The 25,503-nt window shown below is 39.4% G+C and overlaps 1 protein-coding gene across 3 annotated transcripts in view; it reads right to left on the reverse strand.

Moving 5' to 3' along the window:
* Positions 1–1,315: 1,315 nt before the first annotated feature.
* LOC139940051 (protein Wnt-10a-like) overlaps positions 1,316–25,503 on the reverse strand; it is a 39,950-nt gene continuing 15,762 nt past the window's right edge. For all 3 annotated transcript variants that reach the window (XM_071936264.1, XM_071936263.1, XM_071936262.1), the window contains 2 exons: positions 10,190–10,452; positions 1,316–4,494 (listed from right to left, as the gene is read on the reverse strand). In XM_071936264.1, the coding sequence (XP_071792365.1) occupies positions 4,012–4,494; positions 10,190–10,452 (746 nt within the window). In that variant the 3' untranslated portion in view covers positions 1,316–4,011. The remainder of the gene's footprint in view (positions 4,495–10,189; positions 10,453–25,503) is intronic.

A 25,503-nucleotide genomic window follows, 5' to 3' on the forward strand; every position in this document is an offset into this window, starting at 1 on the left:
TTTTGTGTAAGAACGCTATATAAATGCTTAGATTATTATTATTGAAAAAAGAGGATTTATTTATTATGTATAGAGGACTCGGAGTACGAAATTTGCTCGGGCACTCGGCACATGATGCATGCTGCATGCACTGCCATTTTAGCCCACCCAGTTATTACACAATGTCCTCTATATAAATTAGTAGTCAATGTTTGTGAACAAAAGGAATAAAGGTAAAAATTTTACTTAAACATTGGCTGAAACCACAAACCAGCCATTACAAGTTTTGATAATTCGCAAGTAGGACTAGCTCGACTACGACTGTTCGAGTGTCCAGGTTTTAGAACTCTTCATTTAAAAGTGGATGAAAATAACTAGCGCCCTCTGTGTACGAAGCGCTGCTTCCCATTGGCTGAAACATACCGTTGGTGACGTCACGTATTTTAATGACCTTCAAATCAAAGCCTGCATATATAGCACTGAAGGATGGCGTTGGTTGGCCAAACTTAGGGTCGCGCTAATGAATCTAAATTAGGAAATTGGCCAATCAAAAACGTTGTTTTATGATTCAATGTATGTCATCATAGCCTTCCCGAGGGATTAAAATGCTAATCATCGGTCGCTGACATAATTATGTGGTAGCCATAATCAGCTGTTGAACACCAGGATGGGGATTTTTGTGAGTTTTTCTAAATTTTACCGCCATTTTATTACTGTTTAATGGCACTGATATTATTTTCTTGATATACAATCCCTAGATTGTACCTTATTCGTCGAGTATAGATACCAAACAGAACATGATGGATCACTGATTTTCTAAATTTGATGCATTAGAGTAGGGGCCTACTTTTCAAAAATGACGACTACAGACACCCGCGCTACGGCACTGGACACAAAGACCAGTATTCTCACTGGTATCCCAACTAATTATACATAAAACAACAAATCTGTTTTGACTCAATTGGTCATCGAAGTTGCTAGGGGAGAATAATGCCTTGTTGCACAAAATAATTTGTGTGCTTTGAATGCATAATACTTCTTCGGGTCTTATATTTGAGCGAGAACTTGCCCCCCTTTTCAAAAACTACGTAACTTCAGAGGAAGCCGTTTCTCTCACAATGTTTTATACTATTAACAGCTTTCCATTGCTCGTTACCAAGTCAGTTGTTATGCTAATTAATAACCGATGGTGTCCAATGCCTTAAAAGAAAATTACGACACTAGGCCCGCATTTAAAACAATTATACACGGGACAACAGTCAACTGCACTTGTAAGGAACAACAACGGACGTTTATTCTTTTATGTACAAATAAGTCTTTATTCTGACGACTTTTGTGTGAACAATCAAAACTTCTGCAATAATTTTTTTACAAAATCCTAACAAAAAGTTACTTTGGCAAGAAGAATTTATTAAAACACACCGTGTAAAGTTAATAAGGCATTGAAATGGTATACAGTTGATGATATTTATTACGTAATATTTTATGAATAATTAAAGAAACTACTTTTTTGCTATAATGAGCACGAGTAGCTTGTTACCCGCCAAACATGTGACACTGCAAAATGTTTTTAAAAGCAACTCTAGTTTACTGCCTATTCATGAAAGTGAACACCCGTCCAAAGTTTGGGCATTACAAATTCCACTTTTCCAATATCAACATTTCTCAATAGCGGTATTATATATGATTTTGTGAGCTGACAAAATAGTCAAATAGTTACATGGCAGACAGTGTTAATAATTGTGTTATATATAAATTAAAAAAGTGTGAAAATCCGTTGTCCGGGTCAGCGGAGAAAACCGTGAAAACCTAGGGAGGCCGCACGCAATGCGAGCAAAAACGTGAACGTGAACGTGAACGTGAACGTGAACGTATAAAAAAGTGTAATTTCTTGGTGAAGTCACCCCTTTTGGCTTATTTCATGTACACGTATGACGTCTGCACGTACGAACCTAACGTGAAAATGGTGGTAGCTTCACGTATGGGTAAAACTTGAGATTTTTACAACATTTTCTGACGTACACGTATACCGCATTTGCTTGCGTAACGTGCAGCTTAACCTCCCTATTGTCAGCCGTTTATGCTTTTTTTAAGGTTGTCAGATAGCCTGCAATTTTGAACTAAAGGAACGTTACAGAATTGGTAAAAAACAAAAATCGTTAAGATCACAGATTGACATAAAACTTACACGGTCTAATGATGATGATATCAACTGTTTTGTTAGCAAAAACCAATTCTGTTTATGTTCCTTTAATTTCAAAGGGAATTATTTTCACAGAAAAAATCCTAGTATGAACTTCATAATCAGCAATCTTTCAGACTACTAAACAATATGTTTTTATTCTTTTACCAATCCTGTATAACACCTATAACTTCCCAATAATGTGTTGAATTAATTTTTCATCTATGTACAAGAATGCTTTTTTTTTATTTATAATAATTATTTGTAAACACACCTGAACTTAGGTGTCAATAATTTCAACTAAATATTTTTGATAAACTAATAATTATGATATCATGATCTAAAATGGTAATGATACAATTTACTTAAGTCATTAAAAGTATGTACTTTGCATAGTATTTTATTATTGACACAAAAATATAAATACATCATTATTAACCACTGCTTTTACTAAAGTGTAATTAACTGTGAAAAATAATCAGAATGGACCTTGTGAATCTCACCTTTTTGTGTGTGATTATCTTCACTGATCTCTACACCAACTTGAAATCGGACCGATCCTATACGTCTGCACAAGACCGTGAATTTGTCACACTTAAGTGGCGGCCATTTTGAATCTCGCAACCAACAAAAACGCTTTATATATCACATTAGTTGTACAAAATGTGACGTATTTTATGAATTAAGTAAAGGTTGTTGTCTAAGTAACATTCATAAAGCTTGTTTATGCCCACAAAGTCACTTTGTTCATTGTATACTTCTTTCGAAAATTAACTGCGTCGAAAATATACAGTAGGCCCTAACGCGTTGTTAGGGTGGTATCGTGGGCGAGTTTCAACATGGCGTCCAATTACATTAGTGAACACACAGCCACCCGGTCAATGATGTTGTGTACATATAATCTGAGACTCGTGGAGCATGTAGCGACCACTGATTTTCGCTGATAAGCTAAACTAGTCTTGGAAAGGCAGGTTTTGCAAAAGCTGATTAGCTAAACTTTCCTCTAAAAAGCGAATACGTATTGACGGCCGCAAATCGCTTTACTTAACATCTTTCTTCTCGATTTACATTATCATTTTTACTCAGTGTATTAACTTTCACTCTTAAAATCTCCTTACCCTGTACATTAAACCTTACCTAGTGAATAAATAGTAACATTTATACATACTGCACACATAAATATTATATTCTACGCATTGCATAGTAACTCATAGCATCACGTAAGATTTCCAATTTTCAAAAAAATATGTTCGCCCCCTTTTGTCTACTGCTTTAAGGAACAACGCCCTCTGCTGTTTTCACTGATCACATAAAGCTGATCACATAAAGCTGATCACCTGCTTTTTCCGCAAGGATAAATACGTCAGGTACTTGCTTTCTAGAACCAGTGATTTCATTGGATAAAAATGAAGTGACAAAAGCTTTCTATAGCTTTGTTTTGATTGGCCGGAGGTAATGTTGACAAACATCACCGAATCAAAACACAGATATGGAAAGCTTAATTTCGGTCGTCTGTGTACAGTGTCCACATGTGTGTTATGTACAGTACACTAACTTGTACTTGCATCTACGTAAAACGAATTTAGGTGAAATGTGCATAATTTATGGATGGGGATTGACCTAGGCCAGAGGCCACTCTCTGGCGTTATTCGCGAGCCTCGAAGTGTGACGTCAGATGTTCAGGCTACACTACTTTTAGCCTCGCTACCATGGGCAGCACTATTAGGCGAGCAAAGGTTGCTGGAAAAGGTAATGGCGCAGCTAGATCAATCACCCCTGGGAAACGAGGTTGCACTACTACGTTTAGTGTTTGTTTGCCATTTACAAAGTCACCGTTATAACTGGTATCCTCACTTGCAGGTGTTGACCCAGACTGTCTGGCTACACTGTCGGCATTTGACCTGGCAGCACCAGTGAAATTGACAATTACACCACTCAGTCCGCCTCTCCAGTTTGATATTGTAGCCCCTGCCACAACACATGGTATCGCAGCGGTCAGCTCCATCACTTGTAAGGTTACAGTAGCGATCTTTGGTACCGAATATGCCGATTTCCCCGTCCGGGTTGCAGAAATTAGGAGAGTCCTCAAGAAACACAAGTTGGTCCTGCGGAGGTGGGGGCGCCCTCTTGCGTTTTCTCCTCGGCACATTGGCCAGTCCGAGGCCACCGCCGATGCTGTTTCGCGCCACCACTCGTTTGGCGTTATGGAACTTCACAAGGAGACGATCTCCGACTTCCTTGAAGTGGGGTGTCTGCATCCAACACGTCTTGACTTCACAGCTTCCTGACATCCCATGGCACTTACACTTCTTGACAGCGTATTCTGCGACTGCCTAATCAGAAAAAAAGAAATAATAGTCCAATTTAAGTGTTTGAATGAAAGACACTACAACCACAGGAAACCGACTGACACCTTTAGTGGTTGTCAAAGGCCAGTATTCTCACTTGGTGTTTCCCAAAATATGCATAATTAAACAACAAATCTGTCAATATTTGAACTCAATATTGGTCATTAAAAGCAGTGGACACTATTGGTAATTACTCAAAATAATTATTAGCATAAAACCTTTCATGGTGACGAGTAATGGGGAGAGGTTGATGGTATAAAACATTGTGAGAAACGGCTCCCTCTGAAGTGCCATAGTTTTCAAGAAAGAAGTAATTTTCCACGAATTTTATTTCGAGACCTCAGATTTAGAACTTGAGGTCTCGAAATCAACCATCTAAACGCACACAACTTCGTGTGACAAGTGTATTTTTTCTTTCATTATTATCTCGCAAGTTTGATGACCGATTGAGCTCAAATTTTCACAGGTTTGTTATTTTATGCATATGTTGAGATACACCAACTGTAAAGGCTAGACGTTGACAATTACCAATAGTGTCCAGTGTCTTTATATTTGCAAGAGAATAATGAAAGAAAAAACACCATTTTTTTAGCAGAGGGTACAGCAACGATATAAAAGAGCATAAGATGGCTATGCGAATACATGACGGACTGGGTGAAAATTGGCCCAAAAGCAAAACATTTAGGCCACCCTAGATGTTTTAAAAATGTTCTCTCAAGAACCTCAGTGTGACGATAAAGCAAAGTTAAGTAGACATCATTTGATGCATGGGTAGCCTGATAATGTTGTAATCCATTTACATGACCTATATACATAAAAGCAGTATAAACTTCTGTGTGGCTTCAAAATAAGAATTTATTCCTGGCAAAATTTGAAATAATTACCACCTATTGTGTGATTGCGGGTAGCACTGTTTGCGAAAGGTATTGCATGTGCTGATACAAATTTGTGAGAGAAACATTGTCACATGTGATGAGAATTATCCAGACGGAACAACTGATCAATATTGTCTACAGGTGTGGCCCACCCACCTGCAAAAACATGAATAATATTTTTTTTTTTTTTTTTTTTTTTCTTTAAAATGCTTAGTAGGTCAGACAATTATTTTGAATTGTCTGAAGAACTTGGGTCTCTACCTGAAATGACACTTTCGAGATCCACTTGCGACAGATATTGATTTAAAGGCACTGGGCACTACGACCAGTCTTCTCACTTGGTGTATCTCAACATAATTATGCATAAAATAACAAACCTGTGAAAATTTAACTCAATTGGTCGTCAAAGTTGCGAGATAATAATGAAAGAAAAAACGCCCCTGTCACACGAGTTGTGTGCTTTTAGATGCTTGATTACGAGACCTCAAAATCTAATTTTGAGGTCTCGAAATCAAGTTCGTGGAAAATTACTTTTTTTTCTTGAAAACTACGTTAATTCAGAGGGAGCCGTTTCTCACAATGTTTTATGCTACCAACCTCTCCCGTTTACTCGTTACCAAAAGGTTTTATGCTAATAAGTATTTTGAGTAATTACCAATTGACCACTGCCTTTAACTTTATGGTGAACGGCGAGAAAGCTGCCAGTCGAAAACATATTGTACACCGTAGATCCAAGTGATTATCTTTATTGACCACTTTTCACTCGAGGCAAAATGCACAATATTCAAAATGTTCATTTCACATTTTCATATAAGACTTGATCCGTTCAACCCACTTAGTCCTCTCTGAAATAACACCGTGATTGGTTGGATACTAATCACGTGGTATATTTGAACACATAATTGCCCGGGACACTTGCATGACGATTTGGCGCCATTATGAAAAACGTTGAAATTTGCTAAAACCTTTACTTCGCTGTTTATACCCGGACACTTGCATTATGATAAGGCATAAAATTGTGCAATGTGCTAACCTAACTATACACTGTTAATGTGAGTTTTATAAGGTACACAGTATACTGGCAAGACCTCTATTTGTACTTTAACCAACCAATCCCAAATCGTAAAACAAAAACAGTTTCTGAAAAGTTGAACAGCGTGGTTTAGATTCCGCGCGGACACCCAGCGGTGTCAGCGCGTGTACGTGGGCTGGGTGACCGGGTAGTTAAGCCTATCAACCCAGCACGAAACCTCCATGAATGCCGGCAACTACAAAAGGTCCGGGAAAATTGCCACATTCTGACTTCCCGTGAGAAAGGGCATTAAACCGTAATATTTTTCAGCTGATGGTCGACCAGGAAAACTGATGCCTGCGTCTGATGATGAACAAAATAATGCAGGGTGCGAATAAATAGTGTTCCTTTCCACCATAAAATTGGTGATGTTAAAATCTCACACACCCACCCACAAAAGAATTAACGTCGTGAAAATATTTAGCTGAAATGTGTTGCCTGTGATTGATGATGAACAATATAACGAAGAGTGCAAATAAATAGTGTTCTCATTCACCATAATATAATGTTGTTAATGTCAGATACCCACCCACGGAAAAATAGTCTTAACGTCGTGAAAATATTTGATTTGGTGAAAGTTGAAATACAAAATTTACAGCAAACCCAGAAATACATTTGACTCTGGGCTTTTCTGACGGCATACTCACCATATACGGCTGTAAAATAATATTGTTTATAAAACAATTTGTCAATTTGACTTGTACCGATTTTATTTTTTTATTTATTTATTATTTTTTTTGGGGGGGGAAGGTTCACAAAATTAACTTGAAAAGGGTGGAACTTGAACCTGCGACCTCCGGATAAACGTACCTGCGATCGCTCTTCCAAATGAGCTCTCTGGCCCAAAGGTTGGCGGTCTCCCTGTTTTATCAATCAGAATCCGAGTGACTTATTAATTGAGCAAGTTTATAGTAATAAATCTCAATGGTCAAGTGGTCAAGACATAAGTGAAGAGGGTTGCGGGCTCAAAAATCCTCACAGTGAAATATTTCCCCCGCTATTTCATACCACCGAGACGAGTAAGTTGCATTCATTCAATTATCCACACTAGTTTCGTCGAAACAAGCTTATTTTGATAAATATTAACTAGTTTGCATTTTTACCATAGGTCATTTTGATTGGTAAGTTGTTTTCAACAGCTACTTCTATTTTCTCATGGATAAATATTAGCAACAATTAGTCACCAATGAAAGAATTCCGTCTCGCTCAAACCATCCTGATACTAAACCGCCGTCAAATACCAGCCGCACCTTTGCGTTACCGTCAAACCACGGCGACTGCTTTACACGCGAAACCCCATAGAGATAATCAACAAGCCAAACTCAATACACATTAAGACTTCAAAGTGTGACATTTATCGGCTTCGAAAAGAACCTGCTACTTTATAACAAGTTAATAACCGTTTTGCTTGATCCATCTGGTTCCAAGAGGGCCTTCAGGTGAGTGTCCGGTTTGACGAAACCCTTGTTGTATGGTGAGTTGACCCCGGGGTTCTTTTCTTCATCCGTAGCTGATCAAAATATTTATGGAAACTAGTTTATTATTCACTAAACGAAAATGTGTTGTTTGAAACAGAAGTTGGCTCGGTACCGGAAGGTGCGATGACCCACGGTCAAATTTAATAATAGGTCTAATAATATTATTGTGGTTCATACCTGAGGGGTATTAAAAGACCATCACCTCCATTGGCCTGATCTTGACCCCCTTTTCTGATGAATGTGCATTTTTCCGGGAAAGTGGTGACATTGCACCAACCCTAACCGCCGAACCCCGACCAAATACTACCCGAACCCCATCCCACCAACTCCCAACCCCATTACACCCGCACCAAACCCCAACCCATCCCTCCCTACCAAAGCCCGACCTATCTCCCACCGCACCAAACTCCACCCCAACGCACCACGACCCCTGTACCCAACCACTCCACCCCACTAAAACCCTGACTATCCTACCCACCAAACCCACCCTCCCTCCCCACCGGACACAACGCCATCTCAACCCACCAAACTCCACCCAAACGAACCACGTCTCCATCCTACCCCAGCACTCCACCAACCATCCCAACCCACCAAAACCCGACCCCATCTCACCCTAAACCTCGACCCAATCCCTCCCCACTAAACCCTGACTAACTACCCACCAAACCCAAACACAATCCCTCCCCAACAAACCCGGACCAATCCCCCCCCCCCAACAAACCCCAACCCCATCTCTCCCCACCGAACACAACATCATCCAAGCCCACCAAAACCTAACCCAATCCCACTCAACCCCGTTCCAATCCCAACTCCACGAAACCCACTCCTCTTTGATTTCAAAAGTCTCTCAAAAAAAGTACAGTATTTTGAAATTCATTGTTTTTAGATTAAAAAGTAACTCTCAATACCGATTGTTTGTATAAAAAAATTGTCATTCTTTCAATCAATCCTGAAAGAGAAGGGTGCTCATTGTGAAAATCTGGAGATTATTCTGATCAAGATTATGAACATGTCATACATATTATTCATTTACAATTATCAAAAGGAGTAAGCCTGCTCAAATCCATTTCAAAATAATTGACAATAATGTTTTGCTTTGTATAGCATAAAAACGTATTGTTTGAAATCACTAACTTATATCACTTGTATTTATATTTGGCAATAAACTTTACGAGTAAACTACACACCCACTTGATGTGTAAAACCGGAACTAAAACTCGGATTTCCGCTTTTAGTTTCGATCAAACCTCAAGTTAATACAATCTAAACTCTAACATTTGTGTTACTGTTTTATAATGCCTAATGGCGAGCCACCTTTATGGACTCCAAATTTGTACCGATCGGTGTTTGATAGTCCCCCGGGGCCGAGGCTCGGCGATGACCCTGTCATCAGTAATTTTCGATGAAACTTTAATTTTGTGTTTTTCAGGAGTTTTTCTTGGTCTTGGGTTTGAACTCGGGGAGTTTGCGGTTATTTTACTGTCAGGGTGGCCTTGGTAAAGAACTCTTTGATGGGGAGAGGGGGTGGGTTGAGAGTTTGGGCTTCATCTGGATAAAATCTCATTTTTTTATCTGTGACCTTTTGGTCAGAATTTATTAGAAAGTTTGTTTTCGTTAAAATAAAAATATACAGTATTGTGTCCAGAACGTTCATGCCCTATTTCGAACTTATGTCCACGTGAAATTTTGAGAAGAAAGATTATCGGTGGCTTTGCTTCACGGGTGAATAATATCCAGTTCCTTATTATTTAAGAAGTGGTGTTGGCAGTACTTGGTGTTGGTGAGTGAATGCTCATGTATCAAGTGCAACTTTGAACCAAAGGACCAGCTCCTTGTTCGATGTGAAAACAAATGAGTAAATTAGTTAGATGTCTGAAGCACCATCTGGTTAAACTTCAAAACGGAAATAGGAACTGTTTGACGTGTAAATTTAAAGAGAATGTGCTGAAAGAACCGTTCGTGTTGGAAATAATAAGAAAAAAGTACTTACAGAATATAGAAATAACTTGTTGTCATTTAAATTTGGTTTATTGTAAGGGTAATTAATGGACTCTATGCATTGACGTCACGCGGTCATCTTAGAGGAAAACGGGGATGAAACAATTGAAAACACGCAGTTTTGACGCGCGGCACACAGGATGGACAACCCTTCTTTTGACTTCTGGTCGATCGAGGGCGCCCTTCTTAACTGACGTCATGTGCAAAGTTATATTATACCATGGAGGTATTATACCAACTGATGACATAACACTTACTATTCTTCCAGCTCTGTTATTGTGAAGATTCATCTTGGACTGCATGTCTCGTCCTTTCTCTCGACTGTCCAGAAACTCCTCCACAAAACTGGTACCGAACTGGATATCGTGGCTGCAACCGCCCCACTGGAAGTCCACGTCCTCCCCTTTGACCCGCGTGTCGCATCCACATGTCCGTAGCTGCCCCATACTACATGCCCGAGTCACTTGGTATAAGACCCCAGCAGAAAAGGTAGCGTAGGCAAAAGCGGTCTCTCGAAAACCTGACAAGAATCGGGGGGAAATGAGAACTTGGTTATATTCAGGCTTGATAATTCACGGGGGTAACAAATGCGATTGCCACCGTGCCCCTGGTCATTGCCTTGGCCCATGGTGCCCTTGAAATGCTCCTGACTTCCTCATAGGGTGCCCTTTACCAAGGAGAAAGTGCCTTGGCGCCATTGCCCTTTCAAAAACGAAGCATACATGCCCGTATATTATCAGTGAAAAGAAAACACCAACGAAGTTCTGGGAAATCTTTGGTTTTGTATTGATTACATGTAATCCTGTATTTTAGCCTTCGAGAAAGACTCTGCTATGGGTCGAAACGTCAGGCCGTTTACTTTTTTTCCTTTTTTTCTTCTTTTTTTTGCAGTTATACCAGTCCTTTTAATTGGTAAGCAGTTTGCAAACGGCCTTTTTTTTTCCAATAGTCCTGTATGAAAACAGTTTGACAATTTTCCAATGTTTGCTCAAAGTGTTGCTTTGTATACTTTTATTATTGCATGGCCTAGTTTGTTCTAATTATGCTCATGAATATGCATTGTGAATTACAGTTTTATATGAAGAATATCTTTGCAAAATGATCGTGCAGTATCATTTTTACGCCCTCCTATTTTCGCTGCGTCCCCCACACCCTGCACCTTCGCCACACCCAACCTCCCTGGGCTCAACTCAACGCCCAATTGCATTAAAGGAACACGTTGCCTTGGATCGGTCGAGTTAGTCTTCGAAAAGCGTCCGTAACCGTTTGTTATAAAATGCATATGATTAGAAAGATATTTTAAAAGTAGAATATAATGATCCACACAAATATCACTCGAAATTGCGTGGTTTTCCTTTTACCTCGTTGACAAACACGGTCGGCCATTTATGGGAGTCAAACTTTTGACTCCCATAAATGGCCGACCGTGTTAATTCGCAGAGTAAAAGGAAAACCACGCACTTTCGAGGCAAATGTGTGTGGATCATTGTATTCTACTTTTAAAACACCTTTTTAACCATATGCATTTTATAACAGACGGTTACAAATGCTTTTCAGAGACCAACTCGACCGATCCAAGGCAACGTGTTCCTTTAACCGGACCATATTAGAACCCCCTCCCCCAACGGCTCAACTCATCGCCCAATTGCATCTATCTCGGCCATTAGAATCTCATCCTCACACGGCTCAACTCAACGCCCAGCCCAATTGCATTTATCTGGACCATATTCGAATCCCATTAAATATGTCCCCGTAATTGTTTTCCCCCCTCAGCGAGGAGACACGCACGCACATCTGCACTCTTCAAGAAACTCTAGCTGCCCAGCCATTAGTCTCTCCAGAGGATGTTTGTTTAGACTGCCCAGGGCGGGGAGGGCGGGCATGTCAGACCAATCGACGACTCACCTGGATAAGTTGTACAGGTGAGGGTGATATAAGGCGCTTTTTACCCGCAGCACCTGTGCCTTGCAACGACACTGCGCCTGGTAATCTACGTTATCGGATAGCTCTGGCGGTGTTTTGATCAGTCTACATTTTCTGACTGTCACGCAAGAAGTGGGTTTTTTTGAGATGGCACGAATAGATACACATGTAGTTCTACAGCTGCAGCAGTACAGAACGGCTCTTCCATGAAAACAGCCCAACTCGAAATAATTTGGCTTTTGATGAAAAAAAAATTCTGGGTGAAATTAGGGGTGCTTTTTCCATTACAAAGTTTGACAGGCATATTATGTATGGGTGTGAGTTATAACGTGTCCTAGCCTCGGCCCCTTTTTATACTTTCACACCGGGTTTTTTCCCCCTCTAAATATTGTTTTTCTAGGGCTGAGTACATGAGTTTTAACCAAATTGCATCATATTCTATTCTAAAATAAAAAAGGTTTACAAAATCACAATAAGGTGTGTCTGAAGATGGGTTAACGTGGTATTACCATAGTGATTTTTTGCGATATCACACTTTGCATTTTATAAGATCGATGCTTATCTAAAGATCACTCTTTCACTCTGTGTGAAATCGAACCTCGATTACAAATACAAACTTTATACACAATCAATATAACAAAAATAAATCTACAAACTACAATTACTTCTTACATGAAAAATTGCCATAAGATGACCATTCCTTGTATATTTTGTTCATCTCTTGCAAGGCGGTTGTCCGAAAACTTGTTAAAAAGCGAAATCAGAAAAGGTTTGTGTTACTTTCGCTAAACTGTATCAACCTTCACGTTACTATTAAACTTTGGCCTTCTACAGCGGTGTTTCAATTCAACTATGACAAAAAAGCACAGTCATATACTTTTCCTACAACATAGAAACAAAATACTAATATCAAGACGTCCTTTTTAATTTGAGTTTGAGCGGGCTACATGCTGTTCCGGTGTTGGTTGCCGTGTGACTGTTACAACTCCCCAGTGCCGGACGGAATTCACGGCGGCGTCGCTTCAAGTTGCCGCTCCTGACGGTCTCCCGTAGTCCTCCCGACTATAGAATGATAACGTCGCAATTTGATTGGATTTTTTTCCCTTCTTTACCCCCCTTTTATGTCATAAATAATTTACCGTCACATTTAATCGACGTTGGATGAGAGTGATTGCCTCCGTGGCATACTTTTTTTTCTCGGTACCTTTTTTTTTATTTGGGGGGATATCTGGTGTTTGTTTTTGAGATAATTCGCAAATTGTTTTAGATGGTGGCATTTTGAAGCAGAGTTTGTCTGATGTTAACGTCATTATAGTCACCATCATCAAAGCTCGGGTTAAAAACACAGTAAATAGAAACTGACTTTTGTTAATATTTTATGTTGGCTGCTAAATAGTTCCGTTTGATGGGTTTAAAACTATTAATTTGTGAGGTTGATTTATCAAAAATAACAACATATAAACTTCGACATCAACTTTTCAATTTCACACTCATGAAAATGAATGCTTATGACATCGAGTAGCTGTAGAAACAACAAGGTTTTGGGAACAATTTGAAATGTATAATTATATCAAAAGCGAAACAAATGTTTGGGTTTTTGTCGGGCCGAGGTGGTAAACTATTTTAAAAACTCGTTCACTCGGGACGATCGCAAAACTTTTTTGTCTACACGAACATAACTTTCCAGTGCAAGCATAATTCTTTTCAACAAACCATATTAGACAGGAGAACTTTGCTTATATTTTCGAGATGCAGTAATACAGACGAGAAGTTAAACTCATATGTTAGTTTGGAGAGCGTTTGCGAATGTGTATGTTAGTAGCATTCACATTAAAGGATTTGGGTACGTTTTGTAACACAAAACACAATGTCCAAAGATTTACATTAAACTTACACCGTTTGAAGATAATGATAGTAGAAAGCGTACCTGAAATTATTAGTTGCTGAGGTGCTGTAGTTTTTGAGAAATTAGTAAAACAATGTCATGAAAATACGTTTTTACATGCTAAAATAATTTTCGTCTCTTGATCACTGAGACGAAAATTATTTTCATGACATTGTTTTACTAATTTCTCAAAAACTACAGCACCTCAGCAAGTAATATTTTAAGGGAAGCTTTCTACTATCATTATCTTCAAACTGTGTAAGTTTAATGTAAATCTGTGGACATTGTGTTTGTTGTCCTACAAAAAGTACATACACCCTTTAAAAGTGGTGTTTGAAGCTTTGCACTGTGTGATTTCTCTTGAAAACGAGCAGAGTTTACTGTTCGAGACCACACCCGTTTTTTCAGAGGCAAAACCTCTCCCGAAAGAGTCTTATACATGGATGTTACCCGCAAGTTTACAACTGCCATATAGTTTGTCTGACGTTCTGACTAATGCCAAAACATCTTAGGCAAGAACATTAATGACAGTATTTAGTTGAAAACAAAACCACAAACATTTGAGGATAAACAACTGATTTATGTCACTTGAATAAACATAAATACTTCTCCCCAGTCGGGTGCAAGAGCCCAAGCTGCATAAAGCACAAAACGTAGCCCACAAAAAAGTATGCTTGCATGAATATGGTTAGCAGCCAAACTACCGTGCCACATACAATTTGTGAGTGGTATCGTGGGCCTCATTCCATAAAGCCTGTTACAGTGTTAGCATAAAAACTTGCTATAAAGCACAGAAAAATCTTGCTTTACAAAAACTGATAACCAGCCAAAATTCCATAAAGTTTACAGTATTGCAACTGGTGCCCCACTCACTTTTTGCTAAGAAGTATTTAATGCTTAACAGCTTTATGAAAATGGGCCCAACCCATTTCTGCTAAGCAGAAAATTGTTAAGCAAATATTGTCTGCTTATGCATTTCTGTGAAATGGTATACCCCTGCACATTCGCTATTAGACAGCAGCCAGAACGCACAGCTCGTGTGTCGGCGGCATGAACAATTGCGGCACCGTGCCGGGAGGAAAATGACCACAACTTGCGGGACACCCGACTCTTACAAATTATCTTGTTTACTCTTTCCATCAAGATTCCATTTTCGCATTTAGCGAAGTCCTCTGGGTTCGCCAGAAAGAATTATTAAATTTCAGGCTTGAAGTAAGGGTTCCAAAGAAGGGAAAATGGAGGGAAAGATCGGATTCGGACGCGTGTGTGGCCTTCCGACATCGAATCAAGTTCGATATTAACACAAAGTATTGACGAGGAACACTGTCGGTAAAAAAGAACTGTCGGCCTTTTCACTTATTTTTATATTAAAGTAAATATAGCTTTTAAAGGCACTGGACACGTTTGGTAACTGTCAAAGACCAGTATTCTCATTTGGTGCAACCCCAGATATGCATAAAATAACAAACCTGTGAATTGGACTCAATTTGTCATCGAATTTGCACGAAAACATCCTTGTTGCACAACCTATATATGTGTGCTTTCAGATGCATATTGAGCAGAGTGAGAAATTACCTCTTTCTCAAAAACTACTCTCTAAATGTAAAAGAGTTAAAACACCACTCTTTACATTTCGAGCTGTCCTTCATATCGCTCTTTAAAAAGAGTGGTGGTATATTCAGTCTTTTAGAGGGGTTTCACTCCAGGACAGAGTGAAAAATCACTCAACAAGATGCAAACTTCAATCTAAAAGAGTGGAAGACCGCTCGAAAAAGAGTTTTGTCCTTCATATGGCTCTTCAAAGAGTGCTGTTTCAATCTTTTACATTAAGAGAGCACGTTACTTCAGAGGGAGCAGTTTCTCACAGTGTTTTATAACATCAACAGCTCTCCATCGCTCGTTACCAAGTTTTTAAACTAACAATTATTGTAAGTTATTACCAATAGTGCGTCCAGTGCTTTAAAGTTAAATAACTTTATAGATAAATATTGTGGTCGACAAATTCTATAAATTTCTGCCGAGTTTGAGTTTAAGTTTGCAGCTTCGAACTTAATTAATGTTTCAACCGAAACAATTTGCCTCATTCTAAGAAAACTTTTAATATAAACCAAAGGTGACTATATCAAATTTGTTACCTTTTTGGCGGGAATGTCAACTGAGTTGCATGCATTTTGCCTGAGAATTTAAACAAGTTTAACAAGTTTTTAGTACTATTTAACGTCAGACCATTAACTATTTTTTTTGCATGTATAGGTCATTTTGGTTTGTAAGTTGTTTGCAACAGCTAGTTCTATTTTTTCAAGTTACTTTTTAGACTTTCAGAATTTTAGAAATCTCAACAACATCGTCCATTTTTTCAAGTGTTGGGGGTAATTCCAATTTTTGCTTCTTTATAGAAAATTCGCAGCGTACTTTGTGGGCTGAAACTGACGTGTGGTGGTCGTATATTCAACCGTCGGATTTTCCAGAAAGGCAGCATCGTAAACTTGCTTTTGTTGCTGTGGTTTGCTTTGATGGCCGTCAATTTCGTCGAAAATTTACGACAGTTGAAGACTGTTTGAAAACCACTAGAACAATGTTTTCTTTAAGACGTTTAATGACAGGGTTTTCATACGTTTTGTGTCGATTGATAGGCACTGTGTTCTGTTTTAAGTCACTTCGGGAGCTTTTGACAGAAAATAGGAGAAGGTTTTCAGTTTTTTGCGAGTGATTTACATCGACGCTGCTCAAAACTGGGAAAGAACTATTTGCACAATTTGACAAAACGTCAGTCTTACACCCAGTCTTACACTTTCATTCTACCGGAGTAGACGCTATTTATGGCCGTACAACTTTTTGGTTCTGATTTAGAGCAAAAGTAACGTTTAACTTGTACCAATTTTCACAATTATGATTTGGGGTTTTGCCTGCTTTTCGTAATCTTCAAGCATGGGTTAACAAAATGCAACATGTGGACGATCATGATTTCCACAGGCCCAATCCCATTTATAAGCTCTTTTATGGGACAAACCATGTCAAATTGAGCAGAGGATAAAGTTCAAAAGTCAATAAATGATTTTCTCAGTGTAACAAGCTGGAGACTTACATGTATCTTAAAAGTAGTTTTGAATATTAAGCATTTTGAAATGCATGTTTTAGGAGCTTTTTGGTGGGATACACCATGAAAAACAACCGGGGAGTCCCGTATCCCTTTACGAAAGCTCCCGGCCTTTGGTGAACAAAGTTTGTTCTCTGCAAAACATTGACAAACTTCCATGTATTTTAAAAGTATTTTTGAATATTTAGCATTTTGCATTGCATGTTTATGAGCTTTTTTTTTGCGGGCTACACCATGAGGAACAACAGGAGAAGTCCAGTGGTTTCTAGACTTGACTCAAGTCTCAATCCCGTGAGAGTCCTTTTATGTCCAGTCCCCATCGCCTAACGATAAACTTAGGGATCTCTCGCACGAGAGAACGGGACTTGAATCAAGTCTAAATGGTATCCAAAATGAAAGCTCCCGGCCTTTAATGAACGATGTTTGTTCTCTGCTAAACATTGCCAAACTATACCTTGTCTAAAGGAGGTAATTATCCGTGGAATTTGTTTGACAGTATACTTGGATTATTTACCCAAATTCTTGTGACACAATCGACTGATAAAGGGCAGGTATTTTCCTCAGACAATTCAGAGAATAAAGAAACCTTTCTGAGACGCAATCGAGATGCACAAAAGAGATGCGTCATTATGTGCAAAATCGCAACTTATACAAAGCTGCCATTTCAGCTTATGAAAACACACCCTATAAAAAGCAACCGGTAAGTGCCGGGACATTATTCGGTGAAAACATTAACAAGTTTGCCAAGATTGCGGCACTTATATAGAAAACAACACACTGGCGGGTTTTAATGGTCCCCTCTATCGTCTTAAATAACCCGGGCCGTTCCGATGAGAGGTTTTACGGCCTTACGATCTTGATGAGAAGTGGGCGACTTTACGAAGACGTTAAATTCTCCTCGCCATTGAATGTTATTGTTTGGGCTTTTCCACAACTTACAAGTGTCAAGAGAAATGAATTGGCACAAAGTGGTTTGTTTTGATCCGCTGAATTGTCGGTATACTTCTAGGGGCAATGATGGTGGTAAGTAGGGAGTTTTAATGGGGCGGGGCCAGAGGGAGCTAGAGGGGGAAGTAGATACAGTTCCTTCTTCAAACCATGTTCATACCATGTTCTACCGTTTGATTTTTTTTCCAAGAGTAAATTCCAGTACGTTCACTTTTGCTTTAAAGGAAAACGAGCAAACACGGTCGGCCACTTTGTGGAGTCAAAATTTGACTCCATAAACTGGCCGACAGTGTTAGTGTGTGACGTTAAAGGAAAACCGTGCAATTTCGAGGCATGTTTGTGTGGATCATTATATTCTACTTTTAAATTATCTATCTAACCATATGCATTGTACTTCCTCCATGGTATAACAAACGGTTTTAAACCCCTTTTAAAGACCAACTCGCCCGATCCAAAGCAACGTGTTCCATTAATATCAATCTGATGTTCCCCATTGTGGATCCCTCATGAACCAATCAATCTTCCAATGGTTATCGAAATCTTCAAATCCCCCTTATATTCCAGCAGAATCTGCATGTATTAAAAGGCACTGGACCCTATTGGTAATTACTCAAAATAATTGTTAGCATAAAAACTAACTTGGTATCGAGCAATGGAGAGCTTTTGAAAGTACAACACATTGTGAGAAACGGCTCCCTCTGAAAAAGCATAGTTTTGAGAAAGAGGTTATTTCTCACTCAAATATTAAAAGGCCAGCAGATTTTTTTGAAAGCACACAAATTTGTGCAAAGGGTGTTCATTTCTTTCATTGTCCTCTTGCAACTTCGATGACCAACTGAGTCCAAATGTTCACAGATTTGTTATTATATAATCATACAAAATTTTGGGATACACCAATAAGGAATACTGATCTTTGACAAAACCTAAGGTGTGTCCAGTGCCTTTAAACTCTAAAGGTTATAAGCACAAAAAGGTCCGCCCTCTTCCCTACCCCCAGCCCCTACATCATTCTTAAGTAGGCCACAAACTTTCACTAGATTCTCTGATTTCCGACAGCACCACCGTGTAAACCAAAACACAAGGGTGTATCAAATAGACCACCCTGACTCCCCTCCCGTGAATCAACCCCAACCAGAGTCTCACAAAAGCTACAAATGCAGCCGCTTCGAGGGGGCAGGGTTTTGCATCTAGTCAGTAACAATTAAGACCGCAACATAAAACCTAGTCTTGGTGCAAGACGTTTCTCCCCGAGACGGGGCGGTTTGTGGGCTATGTCGGGTGAGTGTATACGGGCGGTCGATTCGGGAGCTGTTGGTGAGTTGGCCGCGCTGTGCGTGGATGAAAGGAAAACGAGAAACGTCTTGCCCTAAGACTACATCAAACCCCCGTGTGAACTGTTTTGTTTGAAGGGCGACGGACTCGGCATGGGCCCATCGGATACTGGCATTTAGTCGGTAAGCTTGTAATGGGCCTTTCCGCCGAGTGAATGGGGGTCCAAGACTCGTCTTCTTTATGTTTTGGGGGGTAGTGAATCATGAGGTCTGTTTTGTTCTAAAAATTGCCCGCCATTTCTTCCTTTTTGGTTTATAATTCAAGTCGGATTTCCTGCAAGAATAGCCCAATTTTATGCTCCAAGTCAAACAGATACATGCAATTGGAATAAGTAACACAAGGGTCTGTGAAAAATGCACATTTCTGGAAGTACGAAATTATTGTCAGGTTCCTTTGGTCTGTGACATTATTCTCTGGGCTAAGTTGGGTGGGGCTTGTACGGAATCTAGACTATCTGAAATAAAGATGTCATTACAGACCATGGGTGCACGAGGAGGTCAAATTTAGCGGGCAGTTTTCACATTTTGTTTAGATATTCAAGCGGTATCTTTTCAGGTATATAATTAACATTGCCACTTCGGAGAAACACAACAAAGCAACCACATTACAATCTTGAAATTGGTACAAAAGAACAATAACAAGGTTTATTACGATTCTGGGTAGTTTTCGCCATTCATTAGATATTCAAGTGGTATCCTTTCGGGTATTCAACGAACACCGCCACTTCGAAGAAACAACAAAAGCAAACCAAAATCTCCAAATTGGTATTAAAAGAACAATTTAAGGATTTTTACGATTCTGGGTTATATAACTACACTGGTGATGAATGGAGTTTTCCAGGGAACAGTAAAATAGTTACCGGATTAGCTTATAATGTTGACTCGGAACATATTCCCGGAACTGGAGGGGCTAATTAATGTGTGCAAAAAGTCGTCTGCGCAAAGTATCAAAATGCAGCAGGTGATGGGATTGTGTTTTTGACTATGGGATTTGGCACACAGTCGGGTTAACATGTAGACCTATGCCATGAGAAAGGTTTTGGGATATTTAGCCATCACAAATTTGTCCTTTGAAAACATTTAAGTAGAACAACAAACAAGTAATGGCAGCCATTTTGTTTACAATGAAAATTGCTTGTTGTTCTGGGAGTGTGCCTTTGGTGATACAAGCGTTATTTCGCACACAGTCAGGGTACATATAGACCTATGCCATAAGGTTTTTGGATGTTGGCCATCACAAATCTGTCCAATGAAAACATTCAAGTAGAACAACAAACATGTAATGGCAGCCATTTTGTTTACAATGAAAATTGCTTGTTATTCTGGGAGTGTGCCTTTGGTGATACAGGCGTGGCATTTGGCACCCAGTCAAAGTTAATGTCATTTTGGCCGTAGGGCCATCGCAGGTTTGTCCTTTGAAAAGAAAAATGAGAACAGCAAACAAGTATAATGGCAGCCATTTTGTTTACAATGAAAATTGCTTGTTATTCTAATAAGGAAGACAAAACTGCCTTACGATTTCCCAACATAACCGCTCCAGTATTTCGGCAACATCTTAAAAAAACGCTTCCACTTTTTGAAATTGATTTTTTACATGTTTTATTAATATGGTCTGCAACCATAGGATTGAAATAAATAGTGGATTTCCATTATCAAACGTATCCAATCCCTTTAAACGCATCCCTTATATACGCCCACTTGGTGCGCAAACGGCATTTTAACACCCGTTACCAATTCCAACACTGAATCGCTACTGGTTATAAAACAAAGCTGACAGTTTCTACCCATAAGGTTAACTCGAGGATTTCCAATTCGGAAACATCAATAACCAAGAAAACCTCAGAGGGAGCTTTTATTCGTAACTGATGTTCTTTTTGAGCTGTATATTGTGGGGGGGTTCATCTGTTGAGGCGTCCGATTCATTTAAACATTCTATTTTAAAGTTCCTGGTCCGAATTGAAATTGCCTTCATTATTAAATATATATGATGATATCAAATTTTATAAAAATGTGAAGTTGAGGTTCATCAATTTTTAACAGACAGTATTTTTGGGAAAGATCTGGCACAATTACAATACAGATTTTGAAATTTGTCTTTTAAGATCGACTTGTGTTATTCAAACTTAACTGCGCTATGGACTCTATTAATTTGTAATTGCTAAAAATAATTTTTAGCATAAAAACTTACTTGGTAAACGAACAATGGAGAGTTGTTGACAGTAACAACATTGTGAGAAATAACGTAAAACTATAGTTTTTGAGAAAGAGGTAATTTCTCACTCAATTAATAATAAAAGACTTCAGCTCAAGCCTTTCGTTATGCTTCTGCAACAAGGGTATTTGCAAAGCAATGCAACAAGGGTATTTGCAAAGCAATGCAACAAGGGTATTTTTTCTTTTATTATTCTCTTGCAAATTCAATGACCAACTGAGTCAACATTTTCACAGGTTTGTTATTTTATACATATGATGGGATAAACCAAAGTGAGAATACTGGTCTTTGACAATTACCAAGTGTGTACAGTGCCTTAAAGCTCATAAAATGTGAGTTTTATGAATTACCCAAGTAATTGTTAATCTAAAAAGTCCTGATTGTAAATGGGGCAGGGGGTAAACGGGCATACCCCCCCACCTGTGCCTCATCCCTGGTTACGCCACCACGAAGGAACTGGATTCGCTAAAGGGTTGAATTTGTCGATTGAATGTGTCACAATGCCTGCCATGGTGGTTCACCGCCAGACAATTTCTGACATGTATCTTTCATTTTCCACGTCTGTAAGAAAGCAGATCTGTTGGGAGTCTGGACTGTCTTTCCGGTTCGATTGTTTTATATCAATGAGATTAGGGTTTTAGGACTGTTACAATATCAACTTGAAAAACTAAATTTGTATTTGAATACTATGATGAGCCATAACTCCGTTTGTTTTGATATTTTATTTCGATTTGTTACAGATCCTGTTGTTGACGTACATCAATTGTTTAAAGGCACTTGGGCCGATTTCACAAAGAGTTAGGACTAGTCCTAAGTTAGGACTAGTCCTAACTTAGGACTAAGAGATACAAAAAAACGTATGGCTCATCCTAAGTTAGGACGAGAACTCGGACGAGAACTCGGACGAGAACTCGGACGAGAACTCGGACGAGAACTCGGACGAGAACTCGGACGAGAACTCGGACGAGAACTCGGACGAGAACTCGGACGAGAACTCGGACGAGAACTCGGACGAGAACTCGGACGAGAACTCGGACGAGAACTCGGACGAGAACTCGGACGATAATTCGGACGAGAACTCGTACGAGAACTCGGACGAGAACTCGGACGAGAACTCGGACGAGAACTCGGACGAGAACTCGGACGAGAACTCGGCTGAGAACTCGGACGAGAACACGGACGAGAACTCGGACGAGAACTCGGACGAGAACTCGAACGAGAACTCGGACGAGAACTCGGACGAGAACTCGGACAAGAACTCGGACGAGAACTCGGACGAGAACTCGGACGAGAACTCGTCCTAACTAGAGATAAGAGTAATCTTAACTCTTTGTGAAATCCACCCCTGGACACCTTTGGTAATTGTAAAAAACCAGTATTCTCACTTGGTGTACCTCAAAGAGCATAAAATAACAAATCTAAGAAGATCTGGGCTCAATTGGTCATCGAAATTGCAAGAAAATCGTGCAAGAAAAACACCCTTGTTGCACAATTATGTGTGCTCTCAGGTGCCTGATTAAAGGCTGCAGAACTGAAGTAATTTTCAGATTCAAATATTTTAGTGAGAAGTTCATTTTTTTTTTTTAAATAAGTTACTCCAAAGGGTCGTTTTAAAGCCATTTGACCATTTCTGTAAACAGTATTGTCCAAGGCCCACACTTCGTGTATCACAACTTCTATATCAAATAACAGACCTGTGAAAATTTAGGCTCAATCGGTCATCGGAGTCGGGAGAAAATAACGGGAAAACCCACCCCTGTATCCGCGCGTTTCGCCGTGTCATGACATACATGTGTTTAAAATAAATCCGTAATTCTCGCTATCGAGAATTGATATTGTTTTACTGTTTTTTCAAAAAGTAAAGCATTTCATGGAATAATATTCCAAGAGAAGTCTTTCACCACTACCTTCTGTAAACCCTGTAAGTTATTTGTAAATCTGTGAACTTTTATTTGTTTTTCTGTACCGATAGGGTCCAATGGCTTTAAACTATCAATATTTCTCCTTTGCTCGTCGCCAAGAAAGTTTGTATGCTAATACAATTATTTTCAGTAATTACCAAAAATGTCCAATGCCGTTTTAGTATAAATTTAAACAACCCCACCAATAAATAATAGAAATGGTTTCAGTATTACTGGAGTGAGTTGGTTTATGGGATAATGTGCTTAAATATGCGATAATGTGTCTAAAATGATAATACCGGTCTTCCAGGCAAACTTCCTTTAATCAGCGTGTCATTAGTGCGGACAAGTGACCGAGACAGAACGCGAAACGGGGTTAATCCAGTTTAGCAGCTACCGTGCTAAGGTTCGTCAGTCCCCATGGGTCTACCGGCCGTTGCTCACCTCTTTTGGCTCCGCATTGCCTGGACGGGGAGGGGTGGATGTGTTATTATTAGGATTCTATACTCTACTGTTGTCTTAGGGACTGATTATAAGAGACTTGTTGGCAGATGTTATGTTCAATTCTTCGCTTCCCCCACGGGTTCGTCTATTCGTGTGTCAGAAAGGCACCCCTTGCCACCCTCCTCCCCACAACCCACCGTCACCCAAAGGAGCTCCTCGCCTTCAGTCTATACATAGACTTGACTCAAGTCTCAATCCCATGCCGCGCCATCGGCAGAAAACTATTGTTTTGTGATGCATTGCCCAAAATGCACTGATATACGGCTTGTTTGTTACAGAAGCAGTTGGTGCGATATAGGGACCTCTCATACGAGAACGGGACTTGAATCAAGTCTAGTCTATACACCGCGTGATTAGCCAAAAAGGGGGTCATCGAAATTCCGGATATGGGGTAATGCAACGATGGAGACCGAATTTAATTATCTTAATCAATGCATATTTGGGTTAATTACAGCATGTCCCGACGAGGCAAGGTGAAGCCGTCCCTCCGGTAATGGAACAGCCGTAGCGTCCGAAACGTTAGCCCGTGTGAAGGTCATGAACAACGGGGATGTATATAGGGACAGTGCGGTCGTGCCAATTTGCTTTTAGATCCCAAGTTTGACGGAAAAAGGCAAGTCTTTAAAACAAAATCAGGGAATTTGCCGTTGAAACAGCTCAGCTACGAATCACTGATTAAATCAATTACGGTAATGTGTAAATGTTGGCCTATTGCTGCCTGGTGTTTCAGACCACTGTACATAAACAGTGACCTCTTATTGGTTAAAACTTTCACTTTTCTTGTGTAGGCCTATCCTCAGGAAAATAGTTTAGTGACAAAGTGGACACTTTTTATTAAAATGTTTCAAGAAGTAACATCAAGAGAATCAGTGTAACCAGTCTTAATCGGGGTACACAACTATCAAACTTTAGAAGACAGAAAACTGCAATGGAATTAACCATAACAGCCACCTAAAAAGTTCATCAATTTTCCAGCTGACTTGGTTTTTAATTGGCCTTCAAAGATTCATTGTTGAGAAACCTGTCTGAACCTTTTTAAGTTCCGGGAAAATGAAAAATGCCAGACGGATTGGCAAGTAGTATGGCAAGTTGGCCGTGAATGAGAGACTGTATGATGATTCATCTTTGAAATTGGTACAATACAATTAATTGTACTTTGCAATCATGATGACATTTGACCCGGGGATGAGCTGCAGAAACTGTTTTTAAAAGAGTAGGTCCCTATAATAATTTAAACTGTGCATTCACAAACAGAAACTGTAAGCGAACATCTCAATATCAGCCTACAGTTTCCCTATACACGTATTATTATTGTCTATAGCCTACCACAAGAAGGTCTGCATTAGACAAAGTCATCTTTTAATTATTAGATATTAGACCATGTCATTTATCATTCATAATCGTCACAAACCTTACCGTCAAAATTATTGCTTTATTTAGGCCTATAAATAAATCTCACTTGTTTTATGAAATCTGAAATTCGTGTTTTTTCCTTCGAAATAGCGAATAATATTACTATTTTGCAACTCTTTTTTTCTTTTGTCACACTGGTGTCCCTCAAGGTTCCATACTATGTCCACTCCAATCAAACCTGATCACGAAACCTTCCTGAAGGGATACCGTTGCCTTCACGGCCCAAGTTGACGGTTCTTTTACCAGTGGGGGGTTATTAGACTCACCAGGGCGCCCTGGGACACGCCGATGATACAGTTTCAAAAACAAAAACAATTTAACAGCGATATATGTTTTTATACGCGATGTGTGTACATG

This window comes from Asterias amurensis, chromosome 7, assembly GCF_032118995.1.
Source record: "Asterias amurensis chromosome 7, ASM3211899v1".
NCBI lineage: Eukaryota > Metazoa > Echinodermata > Asteroidea > Forcipulatida > Asteriidae > Asterias > Asterias amurensis.